The sequence below is a fragment of the Lytechinus variegatus genome, chromosome 1, assembly GCF_018143015.1.
Source record: "Lytechinus variegatus isolate NC3 chromosome 1, Lvar_3.0, whole genome shotgun sequence".
NCBI lineage: Eukaryota > Metazoa > Echinodermata > Echinoidea > Temnopleuroida > Toxopneustidae > Lytechinus > Lytechinus variegatus.
Window position 1 is genome coordinate 84,299,482 of NC_054740.1, and position 18,789 is coordinate 84,318,270.

General features: G+C 37.6%; 1 protein-coding gene across 1 annotated transcript in view; it reads right to left on the bottom strand.

Moving 5' to 3' along the window:
* The window catches only part of LOC121432071 (titin-like), a 129,643-nt gene that overhangs the window by 57,995 nt on the left and 52,859 nt on the right, over positions 1-18,789 (bottom strand). The window contains 25 exon segments of the mRNA XM_041629916.1: positions 38-346; positions 799-911; positions 1,368-1,842; positions 2,438-2,740; positions 3,162-3,746; positions 4,100-4,402; positions 4,547-5,134; positions 5,341-5,634; positions 5,913-6,215; positions 6,521-6,823; positions 6,999-7,295; positions 7,635-7,937; positions 8,232-8,534; positions 8,822-9,124; positions 9,271-9,573; positions 10,009-10,308; positions 10,681-10,983; positions 11,333-11,635; positions 12,081-12,195; positions 12,576-12,763; positions 14,548-14,850; positions 15,170-15,469; positions 15,827-16,129; positions 16,375-16,677; positions 17,059-17,173. Coding sequence (XP_041485850.1) covers positions 38-346; positions 799-911; positions 1,368-1,842; positions 2,438-2,740; positions 3,162-3,746; positions 4,100-4,402; positions 4,547-5,134; positions 5,341-5,634; positions 5,913-6,215; positions 6,521-6,823; positions 6,999-7,295; positions 7,635-7,937; positions 8,232-8,534; positions 8,822-9,124; positions 9,271-9,573; positions 10,009-10,308; positions 10,681-10,983; positions 11,333-11,635; positions 12,081-12,195; positions 12,576-12,763; positions 14,548-14,850; positions 15,170-15,469; positions 15,827-16,129; positions 16,375-16,677; positions 17,059-17,173 — 7,618 coding nt within the window.

Consider the following 18,789-nt stretch of genomic DNA (forward strand, 5'->3'; position numbering starts at 1 on the left):
TAATCACAACAACTGCTTCGGAACCAACGATACTTACAGGAAGGTCTCTCTACGATGACGGGAGCAGCAGTAGCTGCAGGAGTGCTCATTCCAGCCTTGTTGACTGCACTGACGCGGAACTCATATTCCTTGCCCTCAGACAGGCGTGGAACCCTAAGAGTTGTATCCATGATGGGTTTGAAGCTTGTTTTGCTCCATCCAGCTTCTGGCTGGCCCTTTTCACGCTTCTCCACAATGTATCCGGTGACAGGAGCACCACCATCTCTCTGCGGTTTGGACCAAGTCAAGGAGACACTGTCTTGTTGGATGCTCTCAACTTTGATCTTGCCTGGCTGATCTGGGACATCTGTATTTGAAAAAAGAAAATTGTATAAATGTTTGCATAATGTTAATTGGAATTTTGCAGGGCCATGCTAAAGTAAAGACTGGAACAAAACTTCAAAATTGCCTTGAAAAAAGATGACAAAATTAATGATTAAATATTAGTGTGGCACACATTCCCTTAAATAATTTTCTTCAAATATCTTTTTAAATTCACACCAAACAATCATTTTTTCCAGAAATTAAAAAAAAAATGTGATGTATTCAGAACAATGAAGTTAGGGAATATGGAAAGTGGTGTGACTCATATAATCTATTTCGAAGGCCATGGTGTTGCAACAAATAAACATTATTTTGAAGTGAATGATAATTAATAATGATTATTTGTGCTTAAAGTTATAAGCACAAACACGTTCTAACATGCCTTTAATAAAAAAAATATCCTAGCAAATGTCGTGTCTATTAACATCTCCTTACCATAATCTCCCTTTGGAATGATCTTTTCGCCATCGAGAGGTTCACTGACTCCTAGCTTATTCTCAGCCCTCACACGGAATTGGTACTCTTTATCCTCTATGAGTTTGGTTACTCTGCATGATTAAATGAGATTGGAATAAGATCATTCATATATTGTGTTGCTTAGTATTGCTATAAATAAACTCCTTTCCTTAAATCGGCACATTTTATCTTCATAATTTTTTTTTTACTATATCAGTATTTTGTGCAACAATGATACATACAGGAAACTCGTACAACGGTAACATAACTTTAATAATAATAGCATAGCCACGTAAGAGCAATTTTTTCATTTGGTGTGTACACAATTTTCATGTCTTTTAATTATTTCCAATTAAATCTCAAAGCTGCTGGAATATATACATGTTCAAATTGACTTACAACTTGTTTCATTATTTTGTGAAATAAAACCTAGTCGTTATATTGTTTAAAATATACAACAAATCCATATTATTATCAACCAGTGCGGCATAATTCCATACTTTCTTCAAAATACTTCAGATTATGCAAATAATATCATCCTTCCTTACCTAAACTTTGTATCAGGGATCATACTTGAGACGTTGGTCCACGATCCATATCCTCCCTCTCTCTTCTCCAACACGTATCCTGTAACTGGACTACCACCATCATCATGCGGTGGACTCCATGATAGGGTCACCTCATTGCTGCCGAGTTTGACAACTGTAAGAGGACCTTGAGGTGGTGATGGACTATCTACAACATTCACAGTCACCGTCACAGTGTCCTCTCCTGCCTTATTAGAAGCCTTTATGACATAGTCACCACTATCTGTCCTCTCGGCAGTTCTTGCAGTTAGATTGGTACCGTAGTTGTTGCTGTCAATGGTGATACGGGTTGATCGTTGGACGGTGTCATTGTTATGGGTCCATGTTACAGTTGGGGTTGGAGTGGCTTTGTAGGGAATGTCAATACGGAATGTGTGGCCTGCCCGGACGGTCATCACCTTCTCAAAGCGGGCATCAAGGTTGAATTTTGGTTTTACTATTCAAAAGAAGGAATCAGGAAATTATTAAAATGTATAAAATACAAGCATAATATAAGTATACAATAGATTAATGGTCTAAATCAAAACATATTCGTATACAACTTTTATGATGCATAGGTCGGAAAAACCTTGATGCAATATCAAGGCCAGATCACAAATACACATCCTTCCCATGCACAAACCTTACATTATAGGGAACATGCCTTCCGCACTAAGTGCTTTGATCTTTCATTGGTTTTGGGGTTTCCAATGTACTTACAAATGGTCTACAAAGAACTTATTGGTTCTGATAAGTTTTTGCTCTGGGTCACAGTCAATACATTGTTCGTTCCCTTCCGACACATTGGACAGCTACATATTTGCAACAAAATTTCAGTGATGCACTTATGTGGGAAACATGTACTCCCTGTCTTGGCCATCTTCATAAAAGAATGTTTATTCACAAAAGTTAGGGGAGTAGAGCTGGTTTACTTATTCAACTTAACTTGGGACAAATGTAGGCAGATTACATTGCTAATCCTAATCTGCTTACTGAGAGAAAATGGTGACTATGGAACAAACATCTCTTATAGAATGAAGATATGATCTTACCAGGTGGATCTTCCACCAGGACAGTGTTGGACGGTTCACTCGGACGGCCTGTTCCTGCGCGGTTAACAGCGCAAATCCTGAACTCATACTCTGTGCCTCGGATCAACCGAGACGCTTTGAACATTGTGTCTGGCGTCGGGGTCAATGTAGCCTTGACCCATCGTGGACTTGTAGTCTGTCGAATCTCGACGACGTACCCTGTAACAGGAGCACCACCATCATTGGACGGTGGAGTCCAGGTGACCGTGACGGAATCAGCAACAATGTTGGTGACTTTAGGAGCTGATGGAGGGTCAGGAACATCTGAAAATATTACCCCCAAAATAAAAAGAATGATGTAAACATAATAGAAAAAAATTTCAATTCTATTCCATAATATACAACTAAAATGCCTTTATATGTCATATCCTGGGATCCTTAATATGAGGCAGCAATGATTTTGATCCATTTACATGATTTTTAACCCATATAAACTTTTCATTTCCAAAGGAACTGTGATTTTTAACAGTAAATTTGAGATCAATATAACACGATCTGGTGGATGGTGAATATCAATAGAGCTAGATAATCATGCTAAGGATACATGGTTATATCAGAATCTTTTGTCTGAACATAAATAAAAACAAAGACATAAAAATTGAAGCCCATTGCAAGAAAGAAATGCCATCAAATTTAAACCGAGTTGCATTTTGATTTGTGCAATACCCATGAAAAAGCAACTTACCGTATTGTCCCTGAGGTGTGATGCTTTGACCTTCAAGAGGTTTGCTCTGTCCATACTGGTTCTCAGCCAGTACACGGAACTGATACTTCTTATTCTCCTTTAGTCCTGTCACCTTGTATGTTAAATCTGTGATGTAGTCCTTGTTTACATGCTTCCACTTTGTCTCATTCTCACCACGCTTTTGCACCACATATGTGAAGATACGACTACCACCGTCATCTGAGGGCGGGCTCCATGATAGGGTGACACTGTTCTCTGAGACATTACTCATTTCAAGTGGACCACGTGGAGGACCAGGGCGGTCAAAGACACGCACCTCAACATCCAAAGAATCAACACCTGCGGTGTTCTTCAGGTTGATTGTGTAACGTCCTGCGTTGGCCTTTTCTACATGTTTTACAGTGATTGTTGATGCACGATTACTTGTATCTACCCTGATGTGACCTGATGGTTTCAGAGGTCTGCCATCAAATGACCATGATACAGCAGGTGTCGGGATACCAGTATAAGGTACCTCAATACGGAAGGATTCTCCAACCTTCGCCATAATTGGTTCGTCAAAGCGCCCGCTGAACTTTGGTACAACTGTGATGGATAGATATAGTAATTTTAAAATAATTAGAATAATTTATATTGTCAGCACTTTGACAATGCATCATAAGTGTATTTCTTAGTATTCCTGTTTGACAGACATCAATTTTTCCAGTACCTAAAAAAAGTCCTTAAACTCGAAACCTAATGTCCAAGTGTGCATGGCTATGAAAGACCTAAATTGGATCTTGCTGAAAATATACATATACATATACCCCCTTTCAACTTCTGATTTTTATGGAGTAATTATCAATTTTTTATTCTTGTAAGGGTGTGATTGACCCATTTAGAGATTTAAACTATTGTCTTTGACTTTAGTGAGCCAGATATGATACTTTTGTACACACCTGTGGTTTCCTCAGCCCTAATAGGAGCTGAAGGAGCACTTGCGGGACCAGGCCCAGCTCTGTTCTCGGCGCTGACTCTGAACTCATACTCTTCACCACGCATGAGACGAGAGACTCGGTGAGAGGTTACACCACTTGACACGCTGGTCACCCTGGACCAATAGTTGCTTGATGTTTCCTTCTTCTCGATGATGTACCCTGAGACAGGAGCACCACCATCGGATTTAGGTGGATGCCATTCAAGTGTCACTGAATCAGAGGTGACGTTGGTAACAAGAGGCTTGCTTGGAGCATCAGGAACATCTGGTATAAAAAGGACAGTAATTGTAATGTTCAAACAAAATATTCCAAAAATACTCTAAAACATAATTATAAAATATTGAAAAGTGCATGATGGTAACAAGTTTCTATGACTTCTCCACAAATATATCAAACTGAAGTACTCACCATATTTCTTTTTCAATTTGATAGTTTCCTTTGATTCAAGTGGCTCACTATCACCAATTTTGTTGACGGCAAACACTCGGAAGACGTAGGATGCACCCTCTTGTAGGCCAGTGACCCTGATGGTAGTATCCAGGGCATGTGCAGTTAGTCTGGTCCACATCGTTCTATCTTGCTCGCGTCTTTCAATAGTGTAATGTGTGATTGGGGAACCACCATCATCTGTAGGTTCTTTCCAGGACAAGAAGAGATCAGTGCTTCCAATATCTTTAGCAACTAGAGGTCCACGTGGTTGATCTGGACGATCTAGGACCTGGACGCGAATAGTGATGGAATCACTTCCAGCTGCATTTGAAGCATTCAGGGTAAATGATCCTCCGTCTTCCCTCACACAGTTTTTGATAGTGACAATGGTATCTCTTTCTGTTGTGTCAATCTTCACACGAGAGGATGGTTGAAGGGTGGAGCCATCTTTGGTCCACTTGACAGTAGGCCTAGGTGTAGCTTTGAAGGGTATATCAAGGTTGAATGTAGTCCCTACTCTAACTACCATGGTGTCATGATACTTGTAGGTATCCAGCTTTGGTGCAACTGTAGGATGTTAAGATATGATAAATTCCATGGTGAACAAAATTAATAAGATAAAATTCAATTTACAATTTTATATCAAAAGAACTAATATTCATCAAAGCTGTATATGTATGGGGGATTTCACAAGAAGCAAGTATCTGACTTTATTAAGTCATTACTCAGTTCATACAGCTATATTTCATATTTTCTAGTCAAACACTACTCACCAGCCATGCCAACAGAATCGGTTGGGTTTGTAGGTTTGCTCGTTCCTGCAGCATTGCAAGCAACAACTCGGAACTGATAGGAACCTGTCGCTGGAAGGTCATGGATATCCATCTTAGTCTCCCGGATAGGGTGAGAGTTGACAGGTACCCAACGCGTGCTGAAACGATCAGCACGTTCTACAATGTATCCCGTGACTGGGCTTCCTCCATCTGAAGTCGGAGGGGACCAGTTCAATGTCAGAGATTTGGCAGTGATGTTGGAGATGGTAGGCTCTCCAGGTTGAGATGGTACACCTAATGTGCGATAAGAGTCAAAATAAAGACGTAAGACCAGAGTGTTAGGTTAAACAAAATTATCCACCTTTATAGCTGAAATCATTCAAAATCTCGCTCATAAGTACACAGACCCAGTAAATTTGCATACTAAAATTATCATCAGAAACAAATTATACCTTTAAAAGCAAAGAAAAGGCAACATATGTATGTTACAAAATTATAATTTGTTGATAAAAGGAAATTAATTATATGACCATATATATAATTTTGTGACAATGATAACTTGCTGAACCTACTGAATTTGGACTTGGCAGTGGCTAATTCTGATCCATCACTGGGCGGTCCAAGACCTGCTTTGTTCATAGCCATGACTCTGAACTCATACTGTGCTCCTTCTTTCAAGTCTTTCACAGTGAATTCTGTTTTCTGGATGGATTGTGAAGTACATGGCAACCATCGGACGGAGTAGGCATCCTTCTTCTCCAGTACAAAGCCTGTGATGTGGCTGCCTCCATCTGATTCTGGAGGATTCCATTGAAGTGTCACAGTGGTCTTGGTAAAATCAGTGATAACGGGTGGTGATGGTTTTCCTGGAACATCTGTTAGGAAACATAAATTTTTGCCTACTTGAATCAAAGTTTCACATCACCGCATTATGATAATTTCTTTGAGTTATGCATCATTCATATAAATAACATAGGAACTATAGCACATTTGCTTTCATTTATGAGGAAAAAATTGTGGTTAAATGGTTATCATCTCAAAGTAGATGAGACCTTCCGTTTATGGAAAATAAGTTTAGACTCATAACAAAAACATTTAATTATTTTGATAATCTCTAAACAGAATTAGATTTCTTAGTATCTTTGCAGTTACAGGAAGAACAATTCACACTGAAACGTACCATAAGGAGGTTTCACAACTACAGAGTTGGTTGGTTCACTTGGCTGGCCAAAGCCCTTCTTGTTCGCAGCTACCACTCTGAATTCATACTCCGATTTCTGGGTGAGTCCAGTGACCGTGAAGATGGTATCACCTACCGGTGTATTGTTTACAGGGGTCCAGCGGAGTGCAAGTCTCTCCTTCTTCTGGACAACGTACCCGGTGACAGGAGAACCACCATCACTGCTTGGAGGACGCCACTTTAGAGTTACTGACGTTGCCTTTACTTCAGTGACCTGTGGCTTGCTTGGGGCTTCAGGAACATCTAGAACATACATGTACATGACGAAAACATTCATTGGTTCATATTTTGTAATGAATAAATCTATACTTCTATCTTCAATTTATTCTTCAATTCTCAAGTAGTTGTATCATTCAGTTATTTAAAAACAAAAAATAACTTCACAAGACAGATACTTCTGTTTTAGTGAGAAACTTACCGTAGGGTGACTTAGCCACCTTTGGCTGGGTGGGGTTACTTGGCACACTCTGGCCAGCTCTATTGGTAGCCAAGACTCTGAACTGGTATTCATTACCCTCCTTTAAGCCTGGGATCTTGCAGGTGGTGTCTGTGACCCTCTCTACTGGTGTCCATCGGGCAGTGTAGGGGTCCTTGCGCTCTACAATGTACCCAGTGATAGCGGAACCACCGTCTCGGGAAGGTGCAGCCCATGTAAGAGTAGCAGAGTCTTCAGTGATACTGGTGATGGTTGGCTCAAGAGGTGCAGATGGTGCATCTAAAAATAAATTACATCAAATATTACATTACATTATATTTCATTATATTATACAATATAATATTTTCTTATATCATATTAAATCCAAATCCATATCAGAATACTTACAATAATGAAGCATACATTAATGGACATAAATGATCCCTTTGAAAGGTGTTTTTTTTTGGTCTGTTTATAAACATGTAAAAATATAGATATATTGAGCTATTTTTATTAGGCTTCTTGACAATATATTGTAAAACATACACTATTATTGAACTGATATTTATGAGAATTGTGTATCTTCCTTTTAAAATTAAATGAATTACACAGTGAAATGAAAAGAGGAAGTAAATTTACCAACTGGATCCTTGATAATGGTTGGTTTTGTTGAGTCACTAGCACGACCGATACCTGCTCTGTTCTCAGCACTGACCCTGAACTGGTACTGTAGGCCTTCTTTAAGGTCTCCAACAACCATTTTCGGGTCTGTGACTGGAACTCTGTTAACACGTGTCCACCTGGTACTGTACTGATCCTTGCGTTCTACAATGTATCCGGTAACTGGAGAACCGCCATCAGAGAAGGGAGGACTCCATTCAAGAGTGGCAGAGGATGCTGTAGTTGCTGTTACTTGCACATTTTCTGGTGAATCAGGAGTGTCTAAATGAACAAAAAAAGAATAATATATGTATTTAATCAGGACAACAAAATTATGCATGAGAGAAAAGGCAGTCAACTTGAAATATTTGCCTATTGGATCTTAGTAAGTTGGGAGATTGGTCAAATTATCAATACAAAATGATTTTTTACGCAACAATTTGCATCTCCTGAAGGTTTTTAGCTTCTGCTCTTGTTGAGTTCTGTTATGTAACATTAATTCATTTTCATGATATAATTGTATTCTATTTACAGACAAACTAAATACAGTTTCAAACATCAATATTATAAGCTTACCAAAAGGAGGCCTTGCTATGATGGGCTCGGTATTGTCGCTTGGTCTTCCAAGACCAACCTTGTTCTCGGCAATGACCCTGAACTGATACTCATCATTTGGCTTCAACCCAGTCACCTTGAAACTTGTGTTGCTGACTGTCTGGCGGTTGATCTTTGACCATCGGAGTCCAAACTTGTCTCTGGCTTCGATGACATAGTTGGTGATTGGACTGCCTCCATCACTGACAGGAGGGGTCCATTCAAGAACCAGCTCTGTGGAGTCTATGTTAGTTGCTATAGGGCGACCAGGTGCACTGGGAGCATCTGCAAGAACAGATCATTCATAAGGATTTAATTGTCAATAATCCACTCAAACTTCATTCAGCAAGTACTGCACTAGAAATGTATGTCCATATATAATGAAAACTATTTGTTTGAAACATTACACAGAATGAAAAGATAGTGATCAATGAATGCTTAAGTAGATCCAGAAAAATTTTGGAGACAGATTATGCATTAACATGATATGAATCAAAAGCACACTTTTGAAAAAGACTTTAGATGATTTATGATTATTTGATACACTAAGGACACATATGAGGCATAATTACCATATGGTGACTTGGCGACTCGTGGCAGAGACACCTCGCTTGGTTTGCCAACACCTGCAGCATTCTCTGCGCTAATCCTGAACTCATACTTTCTATCCTCGGTCAGGTCATTGACCTTGAAGGTTGTCTCCTTGACCGGCGCACGGTTAACACGGACCCAGCGACCCACTGGACTTTCCCTCTTCTCCACGATGTAACCGGTGATGGTGCTGCCACCGTCTGATGCTGGTGGTTCCCAGGATAGTGTCATGGATGATGGTGTGATGTCTGAGATGGAGGGTGGGCTTGGTGCATCAGGTACACCTGTAGTTAAAATAGACAGTGATGTTTAGCATTGGGAAATTGTCCACTTATCAGGTACCTTTATCACACTCATTCAAACAGATTATTGTATACATTTAATCTTTCTGAAGAAAACCAGAGGTTATTTTAAAGAAAAGAAATCATACCATATTGTGCCTTTGCAGTAAATCGTTCGCACGGTGCACTTGGCTTCCCAACTCCTGCAGCGTTGACGGCGCTGACCCTGAACTCATAGTCGTTACCTTCCTGGAGTCCTCTGAGGGTGAAGTCTGTGGTATCAGCAGGCACTTCCTCAACCTTGACCCAACGGGTAGAATATTTGTCCTTCTTGTCTATCACATAACCAGTGATGGGTGATCCCCCGTCTTGACGCGGGGCTGACCAGGTCAATGTGGCACTGTTTGGAGTGATGTTGTACACGTCTGGGGAATCGGGTGGAGGAGGTGGGTCTGTTTGAAGTAAAAATACATGTTGTTGAAAATCAACATTTTTCTATTTTTCAAATATTGTTTCAAATACAATATAATGTTGAAGTCATACCCAATAGTATATCATTAGCATTTTAAAAAAAATTCTGTCAATTTTAAATGGCATATCATTTGTCTCAGCATAGGACAGTTTATTAGCTATTAGAATGTGAATAATAGGGTTCTAGATTTTAATCCATCTTGTCGTCTTTGGCAAGCGATTTATGAAGGAAAAAAACATATCAAAAAAATTGTCATTCTAGTAAATGGTGCATTTGTTTCATATGTTTCTAAAAAATTCTTTGTAATGAAATTGAAATTTTGAAAGACTTATAGCAATAATTTAGGGAAAATGATATGAAATGAAGACTAAGTGACTACTTGTTTATCTTCTGTTTTCATAGTTTAAATGCTTACCGTAAGGTGGCTTGCATGTAACAGGGCGAGATGGTTTGCTGAAGTCGCTACGTCCTGCCTTGTTAATGGCAGCAACTCTGAACTGGTACTCTGAGAATTCCTTCAGCCTGTCAGCGGTGTACGTTGTATCCGGTACACTGCTCTCAATCTTCACCCATCGCATGGTTGCATCGCTCTTGGACTCAATGGTGTAGCCAGTGATCTTGCTACCACCATCATAAGATGGTGGCCGCCAAGAGATTGTAATGGTGGTTGCAGTGACATCCTCTACCTCAGGTTGATCTGGGATGCCTGGAGTAGCTGTAAGAAAGAGATTGCAATGATGAAAAGTTGGTTTAAAGAACCTATGAAGGAGACTAAGGAATAAAATTGTTCATTGTGTGATAAAACACGGTATACCTCATGCAACAAATTGTAGAAATAGCTTTAGTCTACTAGTAAAAACAATATAGTTGTAATAATTAACATAGAATAATCTTATAATAAAATGGTATTCTGTGGAATCATGCTCAAATGCAGACATGTACTTATTACTGATAATATGAAGGTAAAATCATATGAAAGCATATTGAAATTTCATCATGAAATGAAGAGATTAAACATTCAATCTTGTTTTCCTTTCTCATGTTTTAAAAATCCTTTTTATAAACACTTTGAGTATGGTATACTTACTGTAAGGAGGCTTAGCAGTGAAAGGGTGTGAAACCTGACTTGGGCGTCCCAGGCCAGCTTTGTTTTCTGCAATCACTCTAAACTCATACTCTGCTCCCTGTCTCAGGTTAGGCACCACACAGGAGAGGCTGGTGATGGGTGATCGATTGACCACTGTCCATCCACTTCGGCCAGGCTCTCTCTTTTCAATGACGTAGCCTGTAATAGGACTGCCTCCATCGGTTTTTGGGGCTGACCATGTCAGGGTCATCGAGTCTGCAGTGATGTTGCTGACATCAGGGGTGCTGGGTGAGTCTGGAACATCTGCAAGATGAAAGTTTTGCAATTTTCTTTGGATAAATATAACTAAGACCAGATATGCTATCACAATAATCTGATTAGATTATTAAACATTTTAATGATATTTTTTCAGTGTTACCACCTGGTTTCTGTACTGCTTTGTGGGATTGAAATAATGTTGAGTTTGTTTAGAAAGAAAAACATTTCAAAGTCTATTTTGTTTTTAAATCATTGAAATCACATAACATAGTACTACTCTACAATTTTCCCAATTTATTTTGTATTCTATTGTCACCTTAAACAGAAAAAAGCTGTCCAAAATGATTGCTGCATAAAACCTCAGTAACCATTAAAACAACAAACTCTGACTGACCATAGGGTTCCTTGGCTTTGGTAGGTCGTGTTGGCTCGCTGAATTTACCAATACCAATCTTGTTCTTAGCAGCTACTCTGAATTCGTAGTCATTGCCATCCTTCAGCCCTGTCACTGAGAATGTGGTCTCTGTGAAGTCATAGCGACTAATCTGGACCCATCGTGTAGAGAACTGCTCTCTGCGCTCCACAATGTAGGTGATGATTGTTGAACCTCCATCAGATTCAGGTGGGGCCCAGCGGAGAGTCATGTTGGTCGAGGAGATGTCTGAGATGGATGGGGTGCCGGGAGCACTTGGAACATCTGAAGAGTTAGACAAAATTGAAATTTTCTTGTTGTTGTAAATTAGAGATTAATTTGATTTTCAAAGAAAATAATTCCATCAAGTAGTAAACAGAAGAGCCCCGTTTGTTATAAACTCATCGAATAACTATCATCTTACAACCTATTTTTCTATAAAAGTATAATAAATAGTATGTATTTTGCAAAACATATGATTCTTCCACCAAACACATGAATACAATGAGTCTTAACTTTTGAAATTATTGAAATTATTAACACCAGAGCTCATTTACAATGCACTTACATTGTAAAAAATATGTTTCCACACTCTGATGCACCAATATCATAGCAACTACATACTAAAGCAAAGTTTCACAATAGATAAACTGCTCAAAGAATATTCCCCCCAAAAAATAATTCTTAAATTTGTCCTCTTCTGCATCACTTTTATAGATTATATGCTTACTGAATGGTGATTTGGCCTTCACTGGGTAGCTGGTTGGACTTGGTTTACTACGACCAGCATCATTTTCTGCAACAACTCTGAACTCGTACTCTGTTCCTTCAGTCAGTCCCGTTACCTATGTTATGAAAAATGTATGCTTCCAGATAAATGTTGTATGAGGTATTGAAAAATGCTGACGTATTTAGTACTTAAAACAGCTAACTGACCTTTTATTTTATAAGATTTTGTGAAAGAAATGATTGAATATGTGGAAATGAATATGTAGTAAACATAGGTTTAAATAGGCTAGATCAGTGGAAGATTCTGAATGGTTTTGAGGCTGTATGTACCAAATTTCTTAAGGGTGGTTTTAATTAATATTTTATAAGCAAATGATAGACTAATGTAATCTTGACAATCAGATTAATTATCCCCAATCTCATTCAACTGCATTTCAAGAAGAATAAATAGATTTGAAATGAGAGGACAACAAGAGCAAATGATATATCATCTAACCTTGAGCTTGGTATCCTCCATGGACTCATAGTTGACAGGACTCCACCTGCGAGACATACGGTCCTTCATCTCAACATAGTATCCAGTGATACGGCTTCCACCATCAGAGAATGGCGGGGTCCATGTCAGGGTCAAAGACGTCTCGGCAATATTGCTTGCCTCAGGGGCACCTGGTGCTCCGGGTTCGTCTGTGGGTAACAAGCAATATGTTATTCCACGCTCACATCTTAAAAATTGGTGTATGACTATTCATACATGTGAATAAAATATGAACATTAATGTTAAAGTTTGAATTGATATCATTCATGTATATCAAGCTCATTATTTCAAGCTTTTTGATGACGATTTCTTTTTGATCATATGAAAAAATGAAAACCTTATTGGGAAAGGTGCTTGAATCCCCTATTCAAAAGATTGATAGGTAATACTAGTACAATGATGAGCTGTGTTCCTGCTTTATGCTAAATTCTCCTGGCAATCACCAACAGATCTTCTCACAGAGGTCGCATTTGATAGACATATTCTACAGTAATTAACAAAAATTATGGAAAAAGAATAGTAAAAAAAACAAGAATGAAAGGTAATTCCTTTGAGTGTTTAAAATGTGAGTTTAAAATGTGAGTAAACAATAACCTGAAATAAACAATGCAAATTTGTTTTAAAGTATAAGCAACAGATATGATGCATTTTGCTAGAGAAAATGAATATGAGATATAAATCAATAATATTTCATAGTAAGCAGCCACATTCAATTTGTGTCTGACAGCCATATAAGAATTGAAATAAAAATAGCGCAAAAGGAACAAATAATTCAATAATTACTTTCACATAATATTGGAATTAATTATCAGTAAAACCTTTGCAAAGCTAAAAAAAAATTGTTATTATTCCAGGGGCCGCGGAAACAGGGGGGGGGGCGGTTGCTCACAGTGTACAAAAAAGTAAAAATGACAATCTGATCATGATGTTTTGCATGGTCAGCCCCCCTTTCACAACTGTTCCGAGGCCCCTGTATTCAAGCACAGCATATTATTTCAAGAATAAATATGTATATAGCAAATGAATATACACATAAACCAATTATTTTTGTAACGAACATTTTTGTACACAAGGTAAAAGGTACAGAGAGTGTCTAATCTATCTAAGCTTCAGAACCAATCCTTAATAATTAATTTTCACTCTAATTAATGTAAACTTTAACTTGAAGTTATAAAAGTCCCTGCTTTATCTTTTTTAAAATTGAATTGATTATCAAAAAGAATGAAAATGAATTTTAACACTACCTAAAATAATATAGACAGGGAAGTGCTACATGTACGTTTTGTGCAATTAGTATAAAACACAAGATCAACACATTGGAAGACATGATATGCCCTTTAAGGTAATCTGTAAATTGACAAGTAAATAAAAACGTGTACCAAAAGCCAGTATGTGGCTCTACTAGACTGTTAAAGGAATGTTTTTGTTTGAGTATTGTGTTATCTTTTTTGCATAATCATAGGAATATGGCAACCAACAAAAAGTAAGATTAGATATTAGATATAAAAACAGTACTCCTCATACATGGCTTACCTTCTTTTCCTTGGCGAACTAAAGGACATCAAATGAAAATATCCATATTATAAGATATAGTATTTATTACAAAATTGTACAATGCAATTGTGTTTATTACACTGCTCCTCAATAGTACATAGAAAGCAAATACAACCCTTTGGATAAACATAAAGATAAACACCAGACCAATATCAGTATTCTATAATTCAAGATATTTAGCTAATTGAAACAAACTTATAGAATTGCTTTTACAAGAATGTAAGGTAGGCCTCATATAGAAATATATGAGAGCTTACATACATGTACATGTACACATAAACAATGATTTCCTTTGAATTCTTAGTCAATAGACATTGATACTGCCATATGTGGTACTGAATCTTAACCACGTCTTAATGGGGTGGAAAATAGTACTTACTGAATGGCGATTTGGCCACAGTTGATTGTGTAGGTTCACTTGGTTTGCTAGCCCCCGCCTTGTTCTGTGCCACCACCCTGAACTGGTACTCTTCGCCAGGGACGAGACCTGGAACAGTGAACTTGGTATCCGTCACTGCATCGTGGTTGACCCTGGTCCAGCGTGGGCTGAACTTGTCCTTCTTCTCGATGAAGTATCCCGTGATGGAGCTTCCGCCATCGTCCCTGGGAGGAGACCAGGTCAAGGTGACGGAGTCGGCCGTGACGTTGGTGATCTCGGGTTCGTTTGGAGCTGCGGGTTGGTCTGAAATAGAGCATTAGGGTATTTTAATTTAAAACAACAAAAATAATAATTCTATGATAAAAAAGACAGCTTATATTTTCTGTTCACAATAACCCTCATAGAATTCCTTTTCATTCATCACAGTGTTTTAAGATTGATAATAAACTTGGAAGTCTACTTACATATACGGGGATAACTACAATGAATTTGGTAAAAGTATCATCAACAGGTCTATAAATAAGAAATTGCAAAATTTTTTCACAGCCAAAGTTCATATGGTATCTGTTACTGTCCTGCACAGGAGTGTGATATTCATCAAAATATTTAGGTATGGACTTACTGTATGGTGGCTTAGCAGTAACCTTCTGGGTTGAGTCACTTGGTTTCCCAGCACCAATCTTGTTCTCTGCTGTCACTCGGAACTCATAGCTGTCACCTTCGGATAGATTCGTCACTTTGAACTTGGTACTGAGAACCTGAGTGCGATTTACTTTGGTCCAACGTCCATACCGATCACGCAGTTCTATGAGGTAGTTGGTGATCTCTGTACCGCCATCAGAGGATGGAGGTGTCCAGGTGAGGACCAAAGTTGTTCCAGTGATGTCAGAGATCTTTGGTGTTCCTGGTGCTGATGGAACATCTACTCATGAATAGTGAGATAAAGAGATACTACTAATCACTAACAACACATGTTTATATAACATGTATTATGAAATGGTTAGAATATGCATGTAAATGAAACTTAAAATATTGGATAATGTTTGCAAAGTACAAATAATGATTTGCATAAATCTCACATGCCTAATTAAGGAATAAATCATTTGTCATCTAGGAAACATGTTACACAATAAGCACAAAATTAGAAAATGGTTAAGAAAAAATATGAAGAAAAATTATTTTCTTGACTGAAATAGGTACATGTTTTCATCATCTACAGTTGTCAGACAGGCCAAACTTAATATATTAAAAAAGTAAAAATTAGTATCAAATCACTAACCAAATGGACTCTTTGCAATCACAGTTCCTGTAGTTTCACTGAATGGTCCAACCCCAGCCTTGTTTTCAGCCGCCACTCTGAACTCATACTCCCCGCCTTCCGTCAACTCACGCATGACATACTGTGTATCGTGGATAGTCTCGCGGGTGGCACGTGTCCAACGGACTGAGTACCTGTCCTTCTTCTCGATGTGGTAGCCGATGATTGGTGAACCACCATCAGACCAAGGCGGAGACCAGGCAAGTGTGATCTGCTTGGCATCAATGTTGGTGATATCTGGCTTGGCTGGAGCATCAGGAAGACCTGGTTAGAAAGATACGACTATTGTTTATTACAAGAGTAGTATATTGATGATTAACTCATATCTAGTAAGGTTTTATGACTATAGAATCAACTTAAATGTGAATTTTGAAGCAGATACTCTGAACAAGTGATTAAATCTTGGTAAAAACGTTTAAATCTCTTAAAAACATGTTGAGGATTTTCCTTCAAATATGAGTACCAGCCTCATGCAAAATGAATGTCTACAAACACTGCAATGACCTTACCATAAGGTGGCTTGGCAATGTGTGCCTTTGATGGCTCACTTGGCTTGCTCTCCCCTGCAGCATTGTGCGCCACAACCCTGAAGCAGTACTCGGACTTCTCCCTCAACTGGTCCACGACAAGACTTGTCTCTTTGAGTGGTACACGGTTGACAGGTACCCAACGACCTGTGCTCACATCGCACTTCTCCAGGGTGTAGCCCGTGATCGGGCTGCCTCCGTCTGAGGTGGAAGGTGTCCAGGTAACAGTCATGGATGTGGATTTCACGTTGCTGACGTCGGGTACGCCCGGAGCAGATGGAACAGCTGAAACAGAGATTGAATACAAATACACATAATTTACGTTTCACTAAGTATTGGGGCCATGCAAACAAAGCATGAACTTGAAATGAAAAATACAAAACATTTCCTATAAAATCATCTCATATCCTATATTATTGCTTAAAACAATATCATTTGAATATGAAATTCATTATTATATGTAATAATTGTATTATCAGACGAATAAGAAATATAAAATGTAATGTCTAGTGAACTGTACAATTATAATGAGACACAGCCACACACAAAATTGAAAGTTCTGGCAATATGGGAGACTGTTTGTCATATTCCATGGCATCATTTTAAATGTATATTATATTTTTATTTTGGACACCATTTAGGGAGAGGTTCAATAACTGATCTTACTGTAGGTTGCCTTGGTCATGAAAGGTCCACCGACAGAACTTGGTTTGCCCTCTCCAGCTTTATTTACTGCGATCACTCTGAACTCATAATTATGATTCTCCTTCAGTCCAGTCGTCTGTTGAGGAATAAGTTATAATAATAAAGAAATAATAATAATAAGTATATATATCAAGGCATAAATTTTTAAGTATTTATGTATCTATGTTCTAAAGGACTTTTACCTCCTTTTTTATTGAACTGTTTTAAATCAAATTATAATATTCATGAATACCCTACTAGAAATGCTGCAAACTTCCACGTTCCTAAAATAAGAACTTGCCTTTCTCATAAATCTATTTTCTTTCGTGGCCCACTACTTGGAATTATTTGCCGGTTAATTTGAAAACATCTTGTTCTTTTAACATTTTAAAACGTAACTTCAGAAACTTTATATTTGATAATTAAACCTGTTTGTAAATATTTTTTATATAATCTAAATCTTTCCATTTGTGTATCTATGCCTTTGTATTGTCTCCTAATTGTCTTTTTTTACTTTTGATATTGTCAATAATTATTATTTTTTAAAAGTAAGTTGGGTCGGCCTTTTTATAAGGATATTCTTTTCCTTTTGGCTGCTTCCCTCTCAATGCTTTTTTATGTCTTTGATGTTATGTAAACTTTGTTCCTATGTATTTTACCACATTTTTGTTCATTTTTATGCAGAGAGCAAAATAAACTTGAATTGAAAAAAAAAGGTTTGTCAGCACCAACAAGTTGTCATTTTTTTACATTAAATATCATAAAATTCAGAATATTTTAATCTTCATCAATTCTAAATCACTGATTTCACTGTAATAATCAAAGCAGACAATTAATGAAATATCACTAAGAAACGTTGGTCCAAAGATTTTTTCAAGAGTGATTGAACAAACACTTCTCGCTATGATCACAGTTTTTATATAAAAAGGAAACATCATTACCATCATTTGCATTTTTTAAATGGCACAAGATAATTTCTACGTTGATTATTTAATTATTTTCAAAGAGCATAAATGGAATTGAAAATTGAAGAGCAAACTCTGATGAAGATGTATCATGTTGAATATCTACATTTTGCAATAAGAAGAAAGTTCGCTTTGCAATGAAAATTAGAAATCCCTTAATCACTGACTTACATCTTCAATACACATTTTTAATAATAATTGAACTATATGCTAATAATACATTTGCCTGATAAACATTACGAAGCAAATGAAAGACATAACATGACATGTTTGGGCATATAGGTGGCTCATGAAAAAAATACACAGATGGCCTATCAAAGAGAGAAACCAATGTATTGAAGTCAAATGATAATTTAGATGGAAGAAAGCAACATTGAATTAGATGAGAAATACCATGTTACCATTGGCGTAAATTCAAGAATGTACACAGAATAGCAGAGAAGAATTAATGCTATCTAGATGTGGAACAATTATTCAATACTGTTGAAAAAATAAGACTTTATATTTTTATTTTATAAAAGCTGTGTGCGCTATGAACGCCTAGCTTAGCCGGGTAATATAGGAGCGCCTTGAGCACCTAACAAGGTGAATATGTGCGCAATATAAATACCCTATATTATCATTATTATTATTATTATTATATATATTCAACATTTTCATTTAGGGTTCAAGTTCAGGCATTTTACTTCAGAGACCATCATATTGCTAATTTCCATTGATGAAACATAATCAAGAAACTTTACATATT